This window comes from Anabrus simplex, chromosome 5 (genome assembly GCF_040414725.1).
Source record: "Anabrus simplex isolate iqAnaSimp1 chromosome 5, ASM4041472v1, whole genome shotgun sequence".
Taxonomy (NCBI): Eukaryota; Metazoa; Arthropoda; class Insecta; order Orthoptera; family Tettigoniidae; genus Anabrus; species Anabrus simplex.
In genome coordinates this window covers 35,410,441-35,432,577 of record NC_090269.1, presented here as the reverse complement: position 1 = coordinate 35,432,577, position 22,137 = coordinate 35,410,441, and the positions used below count along the sequence as shown (strand labels likewise).

The 22,137-nt window shown below is 37.7% G+C and overlaps 1 protein-coding gene across 3 annotated transcripts in view; it reads right to left on the bottom strand.

Annotated features, from left to right (window-relative positions):
• Window positions 1-22,137, bottom strand: part of LOC136873706 (uncharacterized) — a 542,234-nt gene that overhangs the window by 316,476 nt on the left and 203,621 nt on the right. For all 3 annotated transcript variants that reach the window (XM_068228013.1, XM_067146839.2, XM_067146840.2), the window contains 3 exons: window positions 20,741-21,011; window positions 20,533-20,652; window positions 9,369-16,968 (listed from right to left, as the gene is read on the bottom strand). In XM_068228013.1, coding sequence (XP_068084114.1) covers window positions 13,132-16,968; window positions 20,533-20,652; window positions 20,741-21,011 — 4,228 coding nt within the window. In that variant the 3' untranslated portion in view covers window positions 9,369-13,131. The remainder of the gene's footprint in view (window positions 1-9,368; window positions 16,969-20,532; window positions 20,653-20,740; window positions 21,012-22,137) is intronic.

The window sequence follows — 22,137 nt, the reverse complement described above, 5'->3', positions numbered from 1 at the left end:
GTCTGCATTAGAAGGGGATCATAACACAAAATAAATGCTAAAATGCAGTAGCAATTATATCCCCTGCCTCCCAGGAGAAATACCGTTTGGATGACCTCTTACTACAATATGTTTTTCCAGTTCCGCATTTGTGAGGTAGTACTATTCATATTGGTACTGTACAACAGACTCGACCAAGAATGCAAGATTGAGGTGTATACATCAAGTGTGGGTTTCTAATTACTGAATACAATATATGTTCTTTATCACCAACTTCCAAATGGTACACGGAACTTCCATACAGAGAGAATGTTACTTGCTTTGTATTACTGTAACTGTTCACAGGTCACAATTATTTAAAAGATGCTGCCTGTCATTTTGTGGTGCTAAAACACTGGCAAACACTCAAAGATCTAAAAAGCAAAGCTTATCGAGTTGTTTACATAGCAGTCGAACTGACAATCCATACCTTAATATCAATATAGTTGGTCCATTTTTGGACATCATTCCCTACCTTGGCTCAAGTAGTCCTCCACCCAAGACACTTCTCAGTTTAACCCATACGTGCCCATTGTTAACATGAATATCTAAATATTGTCTATCTTATACTAGCAAACATGAAGAATATTTCTGAGGTGCATTGTTTACAGTTCATTGTTCAACACTTTCTGCACAACACACACACAAAAAAAGATACTCAATTTCACGCCTTACTGAGTGGCCGTATATGAAATATCGTTCTGTATACAGACAACAGAATGGCGCTTCAGTCACGGTATTTTGTTATTGTATTATTACTTTTATTAGTGAAATCGGCCTGTTGTGTTAAATGTAATAATGAGATGTGGCGCTAACAGTTTTTAAATTCGTTTGAGGCATACTGATAGTTGCTTTTCTCTAGCAGAGCACAAAAGTTCCACGTTGACATGTCTACAGTAAGACCGAACAGGATTACCTCAGTAGTGACGTAGAGTTTTCATTTATTCTTCTCAGACTGACTGTGGAGCAGATTGTTAGTATCCTAGAGGAATCAGAAGGCATTCTGGGATAGCAATGGTGATGAGATGAGTGCAGATATTAAGAATCTCTCTTGCAATCAATTTCGGGCTGGTGCTGAACTAGTATGCGCAAAACCAAAAATGGTACAATTAGTGTGCGGGATGGTGTACTGAGTGAAAAGGAAGAGAGTCATGTTGGTGATGAATTAGCTAGTCCAGTACCATGCATGTCTTCAAGTTATTCCGAGACGGAAAACCCAAATGTACGGTCACACAATATGAGTGTATCCTCACACGTGTTTTTTAGAAGTGCATTTTGATAGGGTATCCCACTACCTGGAAACAAGAGTGAGATGTGTGTGCAATGTGAAGTGGTCAGGAAAGAGTTATAATAGTAAATTCTCAATTATTACATTTATATGAACTTAAAATGCAAAGAAATATACCTTCATTGAGCATTTTCTTTTACCCTAGCCATCCATGCTCACTGTTGACGTATGCCAACATGGAAAATCTCCGGAAAAATACGTTAATAAAATCCAAAATCATCATAACCTGTTCATTTATGTTACAAACAACTGGCCAAACGAAATATATCACAATATTACACAGAAAAATAATTTGGGCAGATATAAGTTAAATCCAGTTTTACACATAAACACAGTGAAAGAATACTGAACTGGGTCTTTAAACTTTTCCGGTCCGTCATGGTTTATTGTAACTGGACCAACGTTGAGGTCACCTCGACATTATGTTTCGTTCTATTTGAGAGGTTATCTATTGAAATTCTTTGACCTGACTGAGGTCGATCGATATCCTTGGAGTTTCTAGAGCAAATTTTAGTGCACAAAGGGATCCGTTCCGTTATCTCCATGGAAATAATACGAGATATATGAAACCGTGTATCGTCATGGTTACTCGCGGCATGTCAGCTGTGTTTACATTGAGTAGTGCTGCACATGTGTTGTACTAGGCCTGTTTATCTGTGAATGCAAATTGTCTCAGTTGAATTTACGATATAAAAGCGGCAAATATGAATGGAGAAGAAATATGTATGCACGTTTATTTCGATAGCAGTGACGATTGTTTACATGAATTAGACAAAGAGTTTAGAGAATTGTCAAGTGAAGATGAAGGTGTAGTGAACTCCAGCATTTCATGTGAAACTTCAGCGACTGGACCTGTGGGGTAAAAAAAAAAAAAACAATGATCCCGGACCATCATATGCTGTTTCTTAAGATTCAGAAAAGGAATTTCCAGTGATTGCTACAAAAGCAAGAAGACGCGAGAAGGTAATGGGCCGGAGTGGAGGAGGAGATATGGCACACGGCAATGAAGACGCTTGTCAGGTCAGTGTTGATAATTTGAGTAACAGTGACGCACATACAAATGGGAATTAAAACGACAATAGTGTTTACCAAAATGGAACATTTCATGATAGTTAGCCTCCTAGACTAGATTATTTATCAGGTCGGAAAATTGGAAGACCGCAGGTATCTCCTAGCTGCATCACTCCACTTCCGTTTTTATGTTATTTTTCCACTTCTGCACTGATGACAAAAATTATGGGAACTAATTCCTATGCAATAGAATATACGGTCATAATCATGATATAATTATGATTAGCCTACTAATAATAGGTCTGAGTTTAATCTGATTAAGTAAAAATGTGCGAAATTAACTTGGACCAGACTGTTGGAACATGTGACAGAATTCTGGGCTGCAAAGGGTTAAGAAATTGCTTTCCAATATCACATTCTATGTTTTGTGGAAACTATAATTACCTTATACAGTGAAACCTCGTTTTTGCGTTCCTCATTAACATGTTTTCCCACTTAGCACGTCGGAAATTCGAAGTCCCGATTCTCATCGTTATTACCACTTAATACAATCACATTCTTCCTAGCCATGAAAATGTTATTTGTCATCCCTTGTGAAACAAACGCGATTTCCAACTCTGGTAAGATCTGTCGCCACACTTGTACAATTCAGGAAAAAGGCCAAAAATTTCTGAATTTCATAGCATAAGTTGCACGTTTGAGGAGCAAGCCATTAACCTCAGGAATGTTCAGTTTTGCTTGCCGGTTAGCAGCAAGATTGCTGAATAACACAGTGAGCCCGTTTGCACTCATATTTCACATTCCATTTAGAAGGTAGAAATGTATTTTGTGATGTCTGAAGAGTAGCTAATATTTGCCGCGTGATACAGTATCCTATATCCGGATCATGAACATAATCTTGTGAAATTGACTGGCATGGTGCATATTTGTAATGATAGCCTAGTTTAAGGGGAAGGAAAATGTGAAACTCCTCAATAACTTAATGGAGACAACATTAAAAGCTATCAGAAAGTGGACTAGCATAAGCGCGCAGAGGTTGTGAATGTTGAAACTCGCACCTTCTAGTTTCGACTCAATCATGAAATTGGTGGAAGTTTTGTTCAATTCGAAATGGCGGCCAAAAGTCATTCCTCGCAGTTGCACATGGTCGAATGTAACCTCCAATTCACTGTCTAACAGTGTGACCAGAAAAAAATGTTTAATAACCCTCTGCTATGAAAAAAAGGCTTCTACTTACATTTGTTTTAGAAAGTTGTGATCCACAATACTACTTCGATATTTTTGTTGGCCCCTGTGCATATATTTTCATATGGTGTTTTTCACATTTTTCAGTGTACCGGTACTTATTATTTTATAATCCCCAGCAGAAAAAGTTTTCATATATGTTCTGTCGTGTTTTTCACATCTTTTAATACTTTCCTCTCATCCTAACAAATGGTAGATAGACCAATAGATTTCACTGTTCCCGCGGATACAAGACGTAAAGGGCCGATTGCAGAAACAGTATTCAGACGATGTCTACGGTTAAACAATGCCTAAGTATGGCTGCTGCATTGCAGAGACGTTACTTATCACTTAGACACTATCTAAAACCGATGTTCAACCGGTCATGTTTAAACACTGCTGAGAGCACTGTTTACCTTCAAATGAGAGGAGTGAATCACAATCAGAGGTTATGTACCATGAAACATATACAGAGTGGCGCACGATAAGTCACCCAATTGAATTCTGATCCTACAAGTATACTATTGGGGCAATAGCTTTCAAATTGTGCGCTCAACTTCGTGCAGTTCAAGGAAATTACTCCAGATGTCGTTACGACTTCATCGCTTTTGTTTTGAGTCCGCCATTTCAGTTTGCCGCGATGGCGGACAAAGGACGGTTGACAGTCGCACAAAAGACGAAGATTGTGTTACTCTTCGCAGCGACAAACAGTGTTACATTGACACAGAGAAGGTTTTGTGTTCATTTCAGCACACGGTGGGCTCCCAGCCCACAGACAATACACAGATTACATCACAAATTTGCAGGTACTGGATCTGTTTTGGAGTGTAAGCGGCCACATGCACGTACCACACGCTCACCGCAAAACACTGAAGCAGTTCGAGTGGCTTTGACTCGCAGTCCGAGTAAATCAACAAGAAGAGCCAGTGCCGAGTTAGGAATTTTACGCCAATCTGTACAAAGAATTATTCAAACCGAGCTTCGCTTGTATCCATACATGAGGACTATGGCGCATAAGCTTACTGCGAGAGGTAAGGAGCGGAGACTACAGTTTGCAAGGTGGGCAATCGAGCAAGACCAAGAGGCAGTGCTTCACAACACATGGTTTTCGGACGAAGCTTATTTTTACGTGAACGGTGTTGTGAACAAACAGAATGTTCGATTTTGGGCACGTGAACCTCCGCGAGTAATCCACATGAAAGACCTACGGGGAGAAAGTGTGCGTGTGGGTCGTGGTGTCAAGTCATGGAATCATCGGTCCGTTTTTCTTCGATGCTACAGCAACCGGTGAACACTATTTAGACATGCTGCGAAACCAGTTCTTTCCTTAACTCATGGCCACAGGTCTTCCATTGCAGACACTATGGTTAATGCAGGATGGAGCACGCCCCCATACTGCCAACGTTGTACTTGATTTTCTACACAAAAGACTTGGCCTTAGGGTGTTGACAAACAGATTTCCAGAACGTTATGAAGAAGGAGGAATGTGGCCGCCTCACAGCCCGGACATTAACCCATGTGACTTCTTCCTTTGGGAGTTCCTTAAAGAGGTGTACCACAGAAAACGCAAACATGCAGTGCACCTTAGGGCCATCATTGTGGAGTTATGCCATGCCATTCCAGAAGATTTGTGTGGGAGAGTCGTCACAAATGCACGTGTGCGATTTGAAGAAGTTGTAAAACAAAACGGCAGTCACATTGAACATGTGATTCATTAGGTTGTATTTCCAAGCTGTATTCTTTACTTCTACATCAATAAATTGGAAATCTTGTCAACAACAAATGTGTTATTCATGAAACAAGTCAGGTGACTTATCGTGCGTCACCGTGTAATTTGTATTACGTTGAGACGATTCTGGGAAGAAAGGTTAGCAGCAATTTGTTTGACATATACGGGGAGATAGATTTTAAAATAAAGTTTCGCTTTTAGAGAGACTTGTTTCTTGAGACTGACAAAGGGACAGTCCGGTAATTGTCAACTTGAATACAATTCTTGGCAACTGATATATTTTATTATATACATGGGGTAATTTCCATGGAATTATGGGTCACTTCGACTACATACATATCAGAATTACGTGTCCTGATTGTCAGAGGGCTGTCACATACATCAACCAGGAGGGATTCACTTATATTTACTGCCATGTAAACACACATAATAATAAAAACCAAGAAGTAGGTTGTATGGGTTTTTTATATATTTAACTGTATAAGTTTTTGGCAACTATCAGATAGGAAAAGGCAAGTGGTGGTGACAGTGGTGATTATTGTTTAAAGAGGACTGGGGAAGAAGAGCCGTGTCCATAATAACTGCCCTAGTATTTGCCTGGTGTAAAAATAGGGAAACTATGGAAAACAATCTTCAGGGCTGCCAATAATGTGTTTCGAACCTATGATCTCCAGAATGCAAGCTACATCTATACGGCCTGTACAACACACTCGGTTACACATTACTATTGCTTCATCCTCTCTTCGTCGAGACTACCGTATTGTACCGGTAACGGCGGTACAAAACTAAGTCCCCGTAATAGAAATTTTAAAAACTTACGCGTTACGCTCCGGACCGGCTATGAAAGACTGACTGGACGGCGAGCAACAGCTGTGTGTGTGTGACGTAGAGAGCGGATGACGTCACAGCATGCCTCGCCGCGATACAGAGCCTAGACTGATGTGGAATGTTCTTTGAGTTTCTATGGGTAATAACTTTCCCCACAATAATAATTAAACAAATTTAACAACATCACCATGTAACCCGATCCCTTATCTATGTTCCTGCCGAGTCTCACGTAAATCTGGCATGAGGTGATGGAGTTATGGAACGAGATGTGAAGGCCCAGATCAGATATAAATACAGTACTGCTTCGCTCAGCAGGGCAGTGTGTGGCCTGAGTGTGGGGCCAGTGTGTGTATGTGCACGCTAGGCAGTGGAGTTCATACAGTCGGTCCGCGAGGACCGTGATCTAGCGTGAAGCGGCTATCAATCTTCGAGTCCGTGGACTTTAACCCAATCGCGTCGAATATGGACTTGTACGGATTTCTTTATACTGTGAGTGACAAACTTTTACTCCGACGGGACGTGATATAAATTGTGCTTCGTCTGAACATTATCAAGTGACTGTTATTCTACACGAGTGTCTAAGACTTGCGAATGTTTTCGAGTGCTCGTAATTTGAAGTTTCATGTTATGGACAGGACTTAGAACAATTTGCTTCTTACAGAGTACTAAATACTTCCAAGTTTATGAGACTGTGTTTTAATCCAGATTTACTCGATTGCAAGCATGACTACGTCAATAATTTGCCATTTCATGAACTGTGAAAATATTTGTTGGTCATGAACTGTAAACTGTGCATGTGTGAACTGTGCATTTCAATTCTACTAAACAGCACATTTCAATTCTATGAACACTCAGTTTTACGAACAGTCGAACCGAGGACTGTCAATACTCGATTAATTTCGTCTTTTGATTTCATGTTATTATCAATACGTGAATGAGTTCGAATTCACGAGTGAAACATCTTTATTTTCGAATCCAATTAAATTACGTTGAACAGTGCTTCAAAAAACTAAGTCGTGCGGCATTACTTTACATTATGCCAAGTGCCACAAAACTTCAAGTGACTCTGTTAAAATTCGACAACAAGTTTCGTGTGGACTTTTATTTTTATGAATATTAAACTTGCATGCTCATTCGAGTTTAGTGGCCTTCTTTTCATTTAACACGGGACAAAATTTAGTGACATTTCACCGTGTGATAAACTTTCAAAAATACATTTTTTTTGTGTTTGAACCTTGTCAAAGCCATTGATAAACTTTCCTCTCATCTGTGCAGAAGCAGTCTTTGCATTAACTCGCCTCAAGGCTTAACGATGTTCATTCACGTTCATCATTCACGAGGACAACCTCAACGCCCTCCATCAGCACCGTATGGATCTTCAAGACGTCGAATGGATCTTCTAGAACTTCCATCGGGGGAGGAATGGTGGTTCACTGGTATGAGAAAAGGAGGAGCTGCCGGAATCCAAGGACATTGCCAGCCCTAGGACGAGGAACATTTTCTACTGTATCTGCTGTACTTTGAATTTACTAATAAACTCAGAGGAAAAATTTTAAGATTTATTTCTAAACAAACCCTCTCCCTCTGTACGCACTTCAACGAATGGTACATGCCCTGCGTCTCATGTCTACCGAAGTACCACATTTACTGTTACAGTATTTATGAGTAGACTACACTCACCGAACTCGATAGCTGCAGTCGCTTAAGTACGGCCAGTATCCAGTAATCGGGAGATAATGGGTTCGAGCCCCACTGTCGGCAGCCCTGAAGATGGTTTTCCGTGGTTTCCCATTTTCACACCAGGCAAATGCCGGGGCTGTACCGTAATTAAGGCCACGGCCGCTTCCTTCCAATTCCTAGGCCTTTCCTATCCCATCGTCGCCATAAGACCTATCTGTGTCGGTGCGACGTAAAGCAAATAGCAAAAAAAGATTACACTCACTGTAACAACGCTATAATCAAAGCTACACTTCCCCGTACGGTGGCGTGTCGCTTATTGTAGATAATATTATGAGATTTAATTTCCACCGAAAGCGATACTGATATCTGTGTGCAAGTCACTCTCAAGCTTAGCCATATTTGAGTAATGTGTAAGAAGACAAACAGCTGACTGGCATTCGGCGCACGCACCGGCGAATTTCATTGGTTGTGACATGCAAGGAGTAACATGAAAGATACTTCTATCTTCATTTTCGAACCAATATTGAAACTTTACGAGATGTCTAGTTAAACATCGACTGAACATTGTTTATGGAATGGAAGACCGTTCTCGTTTTAGACATCGTTTAGGTAGACGTTGTCTAAGGCTTAAAACTAGTTATTTATGCAATCGGCCCAAAATTTTCTCATGTGGGAAAAAATCGTATTTAGTGTTTCCATAACCCTGTTGGATAGTTTTTATTTGTATATTCATTAGTATGTTTTCTCATTTAACACGTTCTTTTTTTCTTGTCCCCTGCAGAAACTTCATGAGGTTTCACTGTACATAGATCTTTTAAATAATTATTCGTTGCCTGGTATCAGTTATTGGCAGACCTATACAGAAAAAATTGAAGTACAAGAAGAGCCTTCAATTTCTCAGCAAGGGGATGGAGGACAGCAAATTCACTCATCATAAGAAATATAAATTTTCACGTAGGTGATTCAAATGGCTTTCTGACAACTACTAAGCGGTGGCACCAGCTTGTCATGAAGCGATTACTTGTTCTACTTTCATTCTTATAAAAATACATTTTTTCACACGTGACACAAAAGCTATTTTGTGGTTTATTAAGTACTGTCTGGGCACCACAGGCTCTCTCAGACCAGAAGGTAGCAAGTAGTACCACCAGTATAATATCCCTATTTACAAAGATCTCGCATTTGCATTGCATACTAACATTTTCTATCATTATGGGCCTTTTACCAAATTTTTATTTTTGTGATATGATCCTCTTGAAATATTTTTCAATTTTAACAAAAAATTAACTTTATATCATTAACTTCCAGCCGTGAATCATACTTCAAGTTCTACCACCAGGGAAACAAAAAAACACAGTGAATTTCTCATAAATTAATGACAATGGTTAAGCTACAATCAACAATACAAAGGGAACTGAGCAATACATCCCCTGAAATGTCTAGGAACATCAATTAGACCATTACTATAGAGATTATCACCATAAAAGAGCACTGTTTATTGAACTTTCTTGAAAATAAGAAACTATCATGCAAACATGCAAGGGTTAAAAATATTTTAAAAAATAAAAAAGAGGAAAGAAATTATCTTACCTGTCATCTCAGGATGTAATATTGATGTTTTGCTAGTTTTAAGTTCAATCCATAACTCATTGATAATAATGCAGCCACTTAAATTCAGATAACATTCCAGATAAAGGTGTAGACTTCACTTAATTAAAGCAACTTTCATTTCCATCAGTCATTCCAGAAGATTTATGATCTCTCTTCAGATGATCAATGCCATTGTCATTTTTATAATTATTTTACTTGAATATGTAAGAGGTAAAGAGAAGCCTGAGTAGTCCCTCCAGTGAAAATTACAAGCATGGTGAAGAAGTTTCCTTGTATTCTAGTTTTGAGTTTCTCAAATAAAAATCATAGCATAATTCAACCAAATAGTTCTTCTCTTCAAAATATATTTTTAATAAAATACTATTTTCAGTTTATGCTCACAGATTTTACATTAACTTGTATAATTAAAATTAGCTTATCATCTTCTATTTCATTTCAGAAATCAAAGTCCTATTTCAGTGTTATGATGCAACAGTACCAATGAAATGCTATTCTTTCTTCTCTTTTTATTATTCACATTCCAAAAAGAAATCTTGTTTAGTCTTGCTTTGATCTTCCAGATTTCTCAGTACCATTAAGTATAATATATATACATTTACTTCAGATTAATAATTCACGAATATGAAAAAATTCTGTTCCAATATTTCAATTCAAAAGCACTACTTATTTTGGGTCATGTTATTACTAATTAATAGTAAGATCTTCCTTACTACACTGAACCAAAAACGGCAAAAAAATGTTTTCTACTGAACGGAAATTTCCTTATATTTTAGTTTTGCATTTCTCAGATAAAAATTATAACATAATTCAACCAAATAGTTCTTGTCTTCATAATATTTTAAATAAAATACTATTTTCAGTTTATGCTCATAGATTTTACATTAACTTGAATAATCATAAACAGCTCATTATCTTGTATTTCACTTCAGAAACCAAAGTCCTATTTCAATGATATGATGCAACAGCACCAATGAAATGCAATTCTTTATTCTCTTTTCATTATTCAGCCCAAAAAAGAAATCTTGTTTAGTTCTGCTTCAATCTTCCAGATTTCTCAGTACCATTAAGTATACTAAAAATATGTACTTCAGATTAATAATTCACGAATAAGAAAAGATGATGTTGCAATACCTCAATTTAATAGCGATATTTAATTTGGGTCATGTTTCCCATTAACAGTAAGATCTTCCTTATTATACTGTACCGACAGTGGCAAAGATGTTTTCTACTGAATTAGTCAGAACAGGTGAAATACTAGCAAACTCCTTCAAGTGGATTACAAAATATGCAATTTTTGGTATCAAGCTAAAATGCAATTATAGAAAGCAGCAAAATTATCATCATTTATCTCAGCAGTTTGTTTACTTTCAACGGAATGAATTCTTGCACCATAAATGATTTCCATAGTAGTTTAACTTTTTTCTGAATGCACATTTCCATAGTGTCACTTGCTTCACTAAAGATTTTGTAACAGAAAAACAAGAAAAAAGAATCAACAGCAATGCTTCAAATTATCTATTTAAGTGACTAACATGATACACGCAAATATTTCCTTCGATGGTCAAAGGCATTCTGAAGAGCTGTTTGTATGATATTTCTCTCATTATACAACTACAATTTTTCTTTATGTTCTTTTGTATTTACCACCAAAGATTATCCATTGTTTCTTGTAGTGTTTGTATCACATTACCATACTTATCTTCACTGTTTCTCTCACATTCAAATATTTTTCAAAGAGTATAATTTAACATCTTCATATATAATCTTCATCAATTCAATAAAATAAGATTTCTCCTTCAAATTTACAAAACAACTAACCTGGATGCTAATATACAAAATTTATCAACTGTACAAATTTTATTCTTACCAAATATCCTGCTCCAAGTGCTATACTTTCTCGAAAAGTACACTGAAGATTGGCCAATTGAATACTACATTCATAAAATATTACTTTTCTGTACATTCTTTTCTTATGAAATTTATATTTCTGTAACTTAAAGATCATGTAGATTAAACTTGAAAACGACCATGTAGATTACACTTGATAAATCATTCAACGCAAAATAAATTTCTTGAAGTTACTGCTTGTTGAATATGTAGATATTATTTACATTTTCTTCTGATTCAACAATATGTGGACAAGGACAATATGAGCAACTGCCTTGCTCATAAAGAGAAGACTGCCACAAAATTCCATTCAACTGTACTGGTATTAAAAATAAATAGCAGACTTAGCTCATTTTAAAAACAAAAATTCTCGATATGATTTCCCACAACTCAAAATCTTTCACAATATCAAATTGATCGACCAAATATCACATTATAAAATAAGTCATGACTGCTTTAGGGCATGAAAACTTGTTAAAAGTTCACATCAACAAGTAATGAGGAATGTTACAAATTATACTGAAGTAATGAATCCTTTAACACTGATGTTCTAAAAGGCGAAGAAACATTAAGTAATTCCAGGAGCTTCTTATTTGTACAGAAATTCAAATGCAAGTTTAAGAGATGCATGCTCTCATTGTGTTATTCCAGGCCGTATGACATCGTTCCAACTGACTTGAAACAGAATATTTGCCTCATGATTTCCATACACATACCTTGATACAAGGTGATATATCTTCAGAACACACTTCCATTATCCTTCACATTTAAGAATTACTGCTCCTCAAACCATTATGGAGAAGTATCATTTATATTTGAGCACATTTCATCATTTAAAGGGAATCTTTGTATTGATGGCAAAAAAACTGTTTACTTTAAATTCTTCATTAAACATTAGGACAGCTTTAGTTGCATAAAGCATAGCACATACATGCTGATGTAGATAAAAATAATCACAGCCACCAATTCATTAACTACTACAAATAAATACTGGTCTCTCAATCCTCTTCCGGCTCTCAGTTTCTTTTCTTTCTGCATTAACAAATATAGATTTCTTTCTATATACATTCTATATAAAACATTCTAGTTCAAAATAGAAAAACTTCCCAAAATTCTTGATGCATGTTGCAGATTCGTCTATATGAATGAGATGACCATATGCAGCCAATTCTTTTAATTCATTCTCAAGTTCAAAATGTGGGTAAATTTCCATGATAAAAAGACCACAAACTATCCAGAATGGGTCCAGTAATATCCATGCGTCCCATTTTGACTTTATGAAATTTTTGGTAACAATGACACTGTCTCATAGTTCCAAACTAGTCCAGCATGCTTAAAATCAGTCTTCAATACTTGCAATGTTAAGCAACAATACAAATTACCATATTACACGAAATCTCATCAACAAGCGCAAAAAGAAATATCCCCATAAACTTCTCAAAATAATAAACATAAACTGAACACGAGATAGCCAACCAAGGTACTAAAAGGCCATAAAAACAACAAAATCTGTAAGTGTTCAAGTACACAGACAAACATCCCCCTGAGATAATTAACACATATGCAAGATTTGAGTATGAAGTTGCTGAAGAAATGGAAAATAAAATTACAGTTCACTAGCAGTGTCTGAACAGTCATTTCATTTCACATAAATACACATTTCAAAATACAACAATATACTTAGTAGTGCATCTGTGAATAAACTTTAAACAGACAAGCAAAAAAAAACCCCATATAGTTTATATTTGCTGGTGCCCGACACCTGCCAAAGGCCAGAATGCCTTGTTATGGCAATAATGAGAATTAACGCACCAATTTAAAAACCATACGGAACTGTGAGCGAAACAGCACAACGCTACCTTGAATGTTTCCTTCGTCTCTTTTTCTCGAATGACTTCATAAAATCGTCAACTGTTTCAGCATTTTGAATGACAGAGTGACTTCTACTAGAATTGCTCCTTTTCGAACTTCTAGAACGACTTTCAGAATGCTTCTTCTTTTTACGATGGCTCTTCTGATTTTCACTGGTATGTACAGAATCATCAATAGATAGATCTAGAGCATGTAACTTATTGTACTGAGAATGAGCTGCCTTTAGATCACTTGCCACTTCCTGTTTGGAAACAGCAACAGTTAACTCAGAAGACGTGGTCACTTGAGATCGGTTAGGATCTGGCTTCATGACTGATACATCACGATACTGGGGAACTGTATTTGGAGGAATTTCTTTCAACTGAGCAGGGGTTTTGAACTGCCGACCAGAATATTCATAACAATTTAAGGTTGAATTAGAATGACCAATAATACTATTATCTTCCTTGTTGCATTCATTGGCTAACCTATCTTTAGTCAAATATAACTCTTTTGGCATTTGTTGTTGATATCGACTAGAAACTTTCTCATTTGGTGCTTCTGAAATAGTGATATTTCCAGTATACGATGAACTTTCACGGTTAGAACTACTTACTCCATTTTCAGCTTGGCTACCAGCTACGTCTGTGCTATACTGCCTGTATTGGGTTACAAAATCGTGCATTTTTCTCATGTTCTGGATTTGAGTTTGATAGTAATTCATATTAGGATACTGCATATATCGCTGAGAACTATTTGGTGTTTTAATAGGTCTTTGCAACTGTTTTGTCAAAAGGCTTTTATTGAAATCTAATTCTGCAATACTTATCATTGGTCTGGTTGGATATGAGGGAAAACTTTCAGTCTTTGTAGAATCATTGGTTTCAGGCTTCACTTTGATTTCTGTGATGTGAGTTAATGTTTTTAAACGTTTTTTTAGAGGTAAAGATGAATCTAATTCAGGTTTGAACTTAGATTCCAAATCGTCATCTTCGGTCTTCAATTTTGTATCTGATGTGAGAGATCTTTCAATTCTCCTCAAAAGAGCTTCATCTTCTGATTTAATCTTTTCAGCAGATTTTAATTTTTCTACATTGGTACCTACACTTGAGTCATGATATTCAAGTGGAACTGTAGGAAATCGTTCTCCAACTGGTGGTGTTGAATTGTAGCGTGAAAGGTACAAAACATGGCTAATGTAACATTCTGAGCAAGTACATCTAACATACTGTCCGAGAGCAAGTTGAGGCTTGCATACTGCTAATGGAGCAGTGATGGCAGGATAAGGAATGGATGTAGGAACATTAGGAGCTGATAGTGGCACACCTCTATACAAGCCGTCACCATAAGGCCGTGGTAACTTACCACGTACATTAGGAGCTTCCGGCAACATACCTCGTGATGGGGGTTTCATTGTTTCCTTCTCCCGTTGTCCAGAAACTTTATGTGCATCAAGAACCACATCTGGAAATCCTCCAGATGCTGAATCTGGGCTGAGCTGCGTCAGCTGAACGGATACCCTGCGATTCATGAACGATGAGTCCACCACACGTGGTAATACACCTTGTGTATGTTGTACTGTACTTGTAGATGAAGGTGTCTTCTTTGGCGTAGAAGGTCTTTTGTGTAACGACTTGTCAAGAGATGTGTTTTCTGTCCTATCCTCTACACTTTCACTTTGAACCGGCTGGTCTAAAGTTGAAGTATAATACCTCATCGTATTCACATCAGACAATCTCTTTGGAGTTGAACTGGTGGGATTTCTAGCAGAACTCAAAGCTGTAGTTTCCAGTCCAACGTGAGGATGACTAGGAGTGTCTCTACCACTAACAGTAGCAATACTATCACTAGCAGAATTAAATAAATTATTCCTACTACTAATAAACGAATTCTTTGAAGGTACAGTTGAGTCGAGGGTATTGTCATTCTCTACACTACTTGACGGTGAGCCACCAGACACTTCTTTTTCATTCACACCGACACTCGCATAACCATTGGAAGATACGGCGCCATTAAAACCAACCTTTCCGCCTTTTATACAAGGTCTCTTGCTGTGAGCATAGCTACTGTGACTATGGCTTAGTTCATAGCAACTTTCCAATTCATCATCTGTTGTGGCTTCCTCACATTCATCATCTTCCATGAATTGGTGAGCATTAACACTTCCTTGCAAGGCAGCAAGACGGTCATAATTTGACTGTGTGGCTGGATGAAGCATAGAATCTCTATATAAGCAATCTCGTCTCTCACCACCATACTGTGAAAAGTCTCCTTTTGATCTGAGGAAATTATTCATCATGTCATTTAGAGAAAGTGTTTCATACACATCAAATGTCTCAATTTCTGGTGACTCTGGTTCACCTCCCTCTTCAGAATGAGTTGAACTGTTCAACTCAATGCTTGGTACTTGCAAACCACCAGGCAACACTCCACCTAACATTTCAATTACTAGGTCTGCATTTTCAGTGGCAAAAATATTATCTAACTGAGATTCTTGTCTCATAATTTCTCCATCATCACTTAACACTATTTCCTCCTCAGCCACTCCACCACATTTAACTGTAACTTGAGGCCTGAGTTCTGCCAGAATTTCCACATCTGAATCAATTTCCATGGGAACAGAATTGAAGTCGTCACTCCCAACAGGCGCACCTTCTTCTGAGATGGGTATTTCATTCTTGATGGACGAATCGCAGGCATACGACACTGCCTCTGGATCACAAGATGTTTGGCTAGGAACAAGAATAGGATCCCTTACAGTTCTTGGCAACACTGCATCCACGCTCATGTCATCCGACTTTTTGTTTACTTCACTTGCAATGGCCTCATTTTCCTGAGACACTAAAGCAGGTTTCTGACTAGCGGCCAATCCTTCTAGTATATTACAGCTGCTCGATGGTACTATGGGATCACGTCCACCTGTAGCTATCACAGTAACCCTGACCTGTTCTTGTGATTCATCTAAACAACCTACACTGTTTACCTGATTTACCTGATTTAATGATTCTGGATCATTGAACTTATCAGCATATTTTTTACCTTCTTCAGAATACACTTCTTTAACAACTGAGTCTATCAAGCTCTCTCCTGCACTGTTTACTTTATTTACCATAACCTGTGAATGGCCAAGGGAAATCGAACTAGCTGAATTACGAGTTTGGGCCTCTGCTTCCGTATCCACACAAACTTCCATTCGTGATTCCATGTCTACTTCTGCTTTTACTTCAGATGTTCCATCAGGCACAATTGCTGATGGTAATATGGATTTTTGAGGAACTGATTCCTCAACTATGGCATTACCCACAGCCTGAACCAAGACTTGAGAAGCAGCTTGTATCAAATCCTGAGATGTAGGCTGAGGAACAGCCTCAGATATTGCAGCAGAAGCGGAGTCTGCTACTCCATTACTTTCTAACATGCAGACGCTTTCCTCTGCACCAGCATCACATGGAGCCAGCAACGATGGTTCCAAATTGATATTAGGAGATTTCTTCTTTTTCTTCTTTTTGGCCTTCTCCCCTTTGCCAGACTTCTTGAGTAATGAAGTAACACCAAAAGTCGTATCACTAAGCACAGATGCAGAGTCACCATTTCCTGACAAAATTTTCTTTTTCTTTTTCTTTCCCTTTTCTAACAATTTATCCTTCTTCTTTCCTGCTTTATCCTTTTTCTTCTGTTTCTTCTTGCACTTTTCCTTTTTCCTTTTTCCAGTAAGCTGATCTGGTTTAGACTTATTTCGAGACAACTCTTGAAGTTGAGAATTCTCTGTCAATCCAGATTCTGGATTTGAAAGACTTGACCAAATATCTTCAATTAAATTACTCCCTCCGGTGTTGGTCATCTGTTAACAGAATAACAAGTGTAAATTTCTGTGATAAACATACAACATACAACTGTCACATAATAATAATAATAATAATAATAATAATAATAATAATAATAATACAGTAAAACCTGCCTAAACGGACACCTCTCACCGGCGGACGATCTTCTAGATCCGTAATTAAATACCATGTTGTGTAAGAGTAATTTACCCCTCTTATACGGACACCCTTTATTACGAACGCAGACACACCATAGCCACGAAAAACTTCAATCAAGTCTCTTCTAACGGACACACTTTTTTCAAAAAATACTGTATTTTTGTCCTGTACAGTATGTATTCGCTTACTTTTTACACAGGTGGTACTTTCAAGACTCGCAGACACCGTAACTTTAGGTCCAGGCTGTACAAATTCTTGGCTACGCTATCACTTCCGGAAGTTGTATGATCTGACATGCTCAACAGCGCTGGAATTTGTATCATCACTGTCAGGTTACTTTTCATTGACTCATGGGCTTTTGATGTGTTCAGTTTTACGTTAGTAAGTTGGTGTAAACATGGCTCCGAGGAAGTTTTTAACTCTAAAAGGAAAGGTAGGCATAACAGACTATCAAACGTGAGAAGTGTGGTGTGCGTAAACTGTCTGAAGTGTTCCAGATTGGAATTGTGAAAAAGCAAGAGGAACTAGTGAAAGAATGGCATTTAAATGTCAACGAACAGCGCATTAAACTGTTTCAAACTGGTAGTGGAGCCCTCATTGACAAGGCAACGCTAGAGTGGTTTGCTAAAATAAGAAGTCAGAATGTCCCTGTGTCAGGACCAATGATACAAGCAAAAGGGTTAGAATTCACGGCAGAATTAGGTATTGGAGATTTCAAAGCCTCGAATGGCTGGCTAGAGAGATTCAGAAAGCAACATGGTATCAACTTCAGAGTGATTTGCAGAGAATCATCCAGCGTTAATATGGAGATTGTTGAAAACTGGCAAGAAAAAATACCTGCAATCATAGACGGGTATGCTCCGGAAAATATTCTGAATGCCTATGAAACTGCATTATTTTTCCGTGCTTTACCCGACAAAACTGTGTGTTTCAAAGGAAATCATTGTACTGGTGGAAAAGTTGCGAAAGAATGTTTTACAGTCTTGTTATGTACAAGTATGAGTGGAGAACAGGAGAAGCCCCTTGCGATAGGAAAAGCTGCAAAACCAAGGTGTTTTAAGAATATGGACATTACGAAGTTTGGCATTGAATGGAAAGTGAATAGGAAAGCAAGGATGACCAGAGAAATAATGATCGAGTGGCTAGGACAACTGGACAGAAAAATGATATGCCAGAAGCGAAAAGTGTTATTATTCCTCGATAATGCAGCATTGCATCCAGATACAATTAAGTTGCAAAATGTGAAGATCATCTTTTCCCCACCAAATGTAACATCAGCTTCTCAGCCACTTGACCAAGGAGTGATCCAGACCTTCAAGGTTATGTACAGACAGTTAGCGATGACGCACAAAGTACAAGAACTTAACGGGAACGAAGTAACCCTTCAAACACTGACAAAAGGACTGAATGTTCTCCAAGCAATTTTGTGAATAACCAATGCATGGAAAAACATTTCAGCCTCAACAACTCATAACTGCTTTCTGAAAGCTGGGTTTCCCGCTAGCGGTGAACATTCTGAAATAGAACCGGATACCCTTCCTGACAGCATGGAAACAACACAACAGTTGATTAATGTAGCAGGTTACAGTGTACAAGTGAACACCTATATCAAAACTGATTCAGATATTCCAACAGAGTGTGAGAGTGGAGACACAAAAACAATTCTTCAGTCAATCCAAGGGAAGGACAAAAATGAAGATTCTGACAAAAGTGGGAGTGAAGGTGATGCTAATAACGACTTTGAAGAAAATATGGAAATTAATGTGCTCGTACAGTGAGGCTCTCGGCTTTGTTAAGCGACTGAAAGAATTCTATTATGAACAAAATGAAGATAAAGGTGTAAATTTGACCCAGAATTTAATTGCACATAGTGAAAACATCATTGCTAAACCGAAATGGACAAAACAAACAAACATTAAGGATTTTTTCAAGTGCTAATGTTTCACTGTACTGTGCAAAGAGTGCTACATCTACATATTGATTTAAAGTTTCAAAAGCTCGTATGTTCTTAATTTTAACATAGTGAACAGTAATAGTGAGTGTGCTTAATAGAGGTTTCCATAGAAGTGTTTTTGTCTCTCTAATACAGTACATCGCAGCTGCAGCAGCCCAACTACAACTTTCTCATGCGAGTACAGTGCAGTATATTGTACTATACTGTATACAGTATACAATTAAAGGTACATTTGCGAGAATTGTTAACACATACAATACATGGGTTATTGTGTTCCAACTTATGTTTAATGGTATCGGTTTTATAACCTCTCTCGGGTGGTCACCCCTTCATAACGGACATTTTTTTCGGTCCTGAAGGTGTCCGTTATAGAGAAGTTTTACTGTAATAATAATCAGAATTGGGAAGTAACTGAGTAAAAGTAATCAAACTGCTTGTAATGAATACATTTTTAGTAACTTTTACTCATAATTTGCTTCTTGAAACGACATTGTAATTGATACATTCTAATAACTGCTAAATTCCAGTAATCTATATACATCACATGGCAATTTTTTTACTTTCTCAGTTCGACTACAGCAGAACTAGTGTTGGACAAGATATTTTCTCACTTCTCCAGTCATTTGAGTGACATCAAACTTATCCTACAATATCCATTACTGCTGGGGATGTTCTCAAAACTAAACATAGGTTTTCCTTCCAGTGGCCTTTTTAGAGAGTTTTCAGCAAATGCAAAAATGTACTCCTCCCCCTCCCCCCAAAAGAAAAATGAGGCTTAGTGATGAGAATTTTAAGAACCAATTATTCTGTCAAATAAATGGCAAACTGAAATGCAAAAAGTCGCAAACTAAAAAATTATAGGAAAGAATCATCTTGAAAGTTCCAAGGTAGGTATCATGTTTAGTCCCAGTGATGATAGCCAGTTAATGCCTCTATACTTAAAAGTGAATGAAGTAATATCCTATTCTTTACAAATTTTGGTATCAAAACACCAATTATTTCCTTAAGATTAGTGTTCTGTGAAGTAATTATAAATGAGTACAATATTTCTTAAGCAACTGTATTTCAGCAAAATTGTTTTATCCTCGTATTCTTCCCATCACTGATGATAATTTTAAAAACAGTATTTTTATGTAAAAATCACAATACACTGTTTAATATAGATATTACACCATAAACATACACAGAATGTGATTTAGTCACTTGACATTTATTGGCTTCTAACACCAAATTGCAAGTTTAAGTCTTACGCAGCATTAACATATAGACAAAGAGGCCACTACTCTGCAAGGTGACGGGAGCATAAAAAGAAATCCAAACAAAAGAGACAAGGGATACCTAATTATAATTCTGATTATAAACTTACATATAAACTAAAAATACCAATCCCATAATGAAATTCAAAGTTACAAATAATGCACAAACAGATTTTAACACTGGATATTAAAGAAAAATCACTATCACTTACATTCTCTTTGTCAGGAACTTGATCAAGGCGCTCATTGAAAAAGTTTGGCTTGTCCATGTTGACAGATAGCGTTTGTGAGAATCCCGACTGCTGTGAATCCTTGCATCCTTTCAGGAAAGCCTTGATAAAGAAATGCTTGTGTTACTCTTAGTACAAACAAAAACTAATTAATCAAAATTCTGAAACAATCCTATTAATATATACTTACTGTACATGCATTTTTTAAGTTGAACTTCGCCTGCATGAAAAATAATGTGATGTTCTTTTTGGATTTAGGTATCCTGGGCAGCACATTATTGAATATCTTCGATTTCTCCATGAAGTTTGGAGGTGGATTAAGCTTTTGCACAGCTATTTTGTTTATATGCTTTCGTTCCTCGGGATCAGCAACTACTTTCTTCCATATTTTAAACACTAGTAGGTAGCGGACATACAGCATTTCATACAGGGGGTAGGTCCGCATATTATTCAGAATTTTCCTGCAGGAGAAGTAAACAATACTTAGTACAAACTGATAGTGATGGTGGTTGTGATTTTTGTTTAAAGAGTAAGTATAACTAGGTAACCTACCTCTTTGAACAAAAGAAGTGGAAAAGCAATTTAAAATATAACAATTTACTCAACGGAGGGATTTGAAAATGAATTTTAAAAAACAAAAATTATTATATTAAGCCAAAAAGGTCACAATCGCATCGAAAGGGAACAAAGTTCTCTGAGTAACAGAACACTTGAAATTTATATGCCCTTGATTAATCCACTTACACACATAAACCAAATGACAGGATCAGCAATGATCGCTTCATCTGCTATACGAGTTCAAGTGTCTCCTGCAGGCCAAGATTCCGCCTTAGGACAGAGAGATCGGTGCACTTAGAGGGGATGTGGGTCACGGTGAAGCAGCACCACAAGAGCACACTGAGGGGTCTTCCCACTTTACGAGACAAGAGTGCGTGCATTCCTCATGACCTATCCTCAGCCTGCACAAACCATCAGCCTCTCTCCGTGAAGGCCAGAAAGAGGACCAGCATGTGGTAATAGTCTTAAAATGCCCTCAGCTAGTTGGGATTACGGATAGCTAGCCACTCCGATTCCCAGTGCGCCAAAGACGATTCGATGTAGCTGAGAACAAATATCATTAGCTCGTACATTCACAGGTCTAGGGGGCAAAAGTGCAGCTTCTTTGGTAACTTCATCCACAAGTTCATTTCCTGCAATCTGGAGCCAACATCACACAATCTAGCTAGTAGGTCATGAATCTGCTGTACCAGTGGGTGTTGTGTGAAACAAGTGTCAACACATTGCAGAGAAATTTTAACAGTCGGTACACACAAGAATGCGGTTTCTTTTCACCACCCAGTGCAAACTGTAGAGCTTCGAAGATGGCAAAGAGCTCCTCGGTAAACACGTCATAGACACTAAGAAGCAAGATCTTTGTGCTAATACAGGGTCTTTATTTATGCTTGGCAAGGACTTCTCGCTCGACCTTGGCCGCCGAAGACCGGCTGCTCCCGGCTACTGGCACGCGCGGATTCCGACACTTCCTGCAGTTGCTCAGAGCTGAGCTCAGAGATAGTAGGGTGTTCAATGAAGCTACTGTGTACTGTA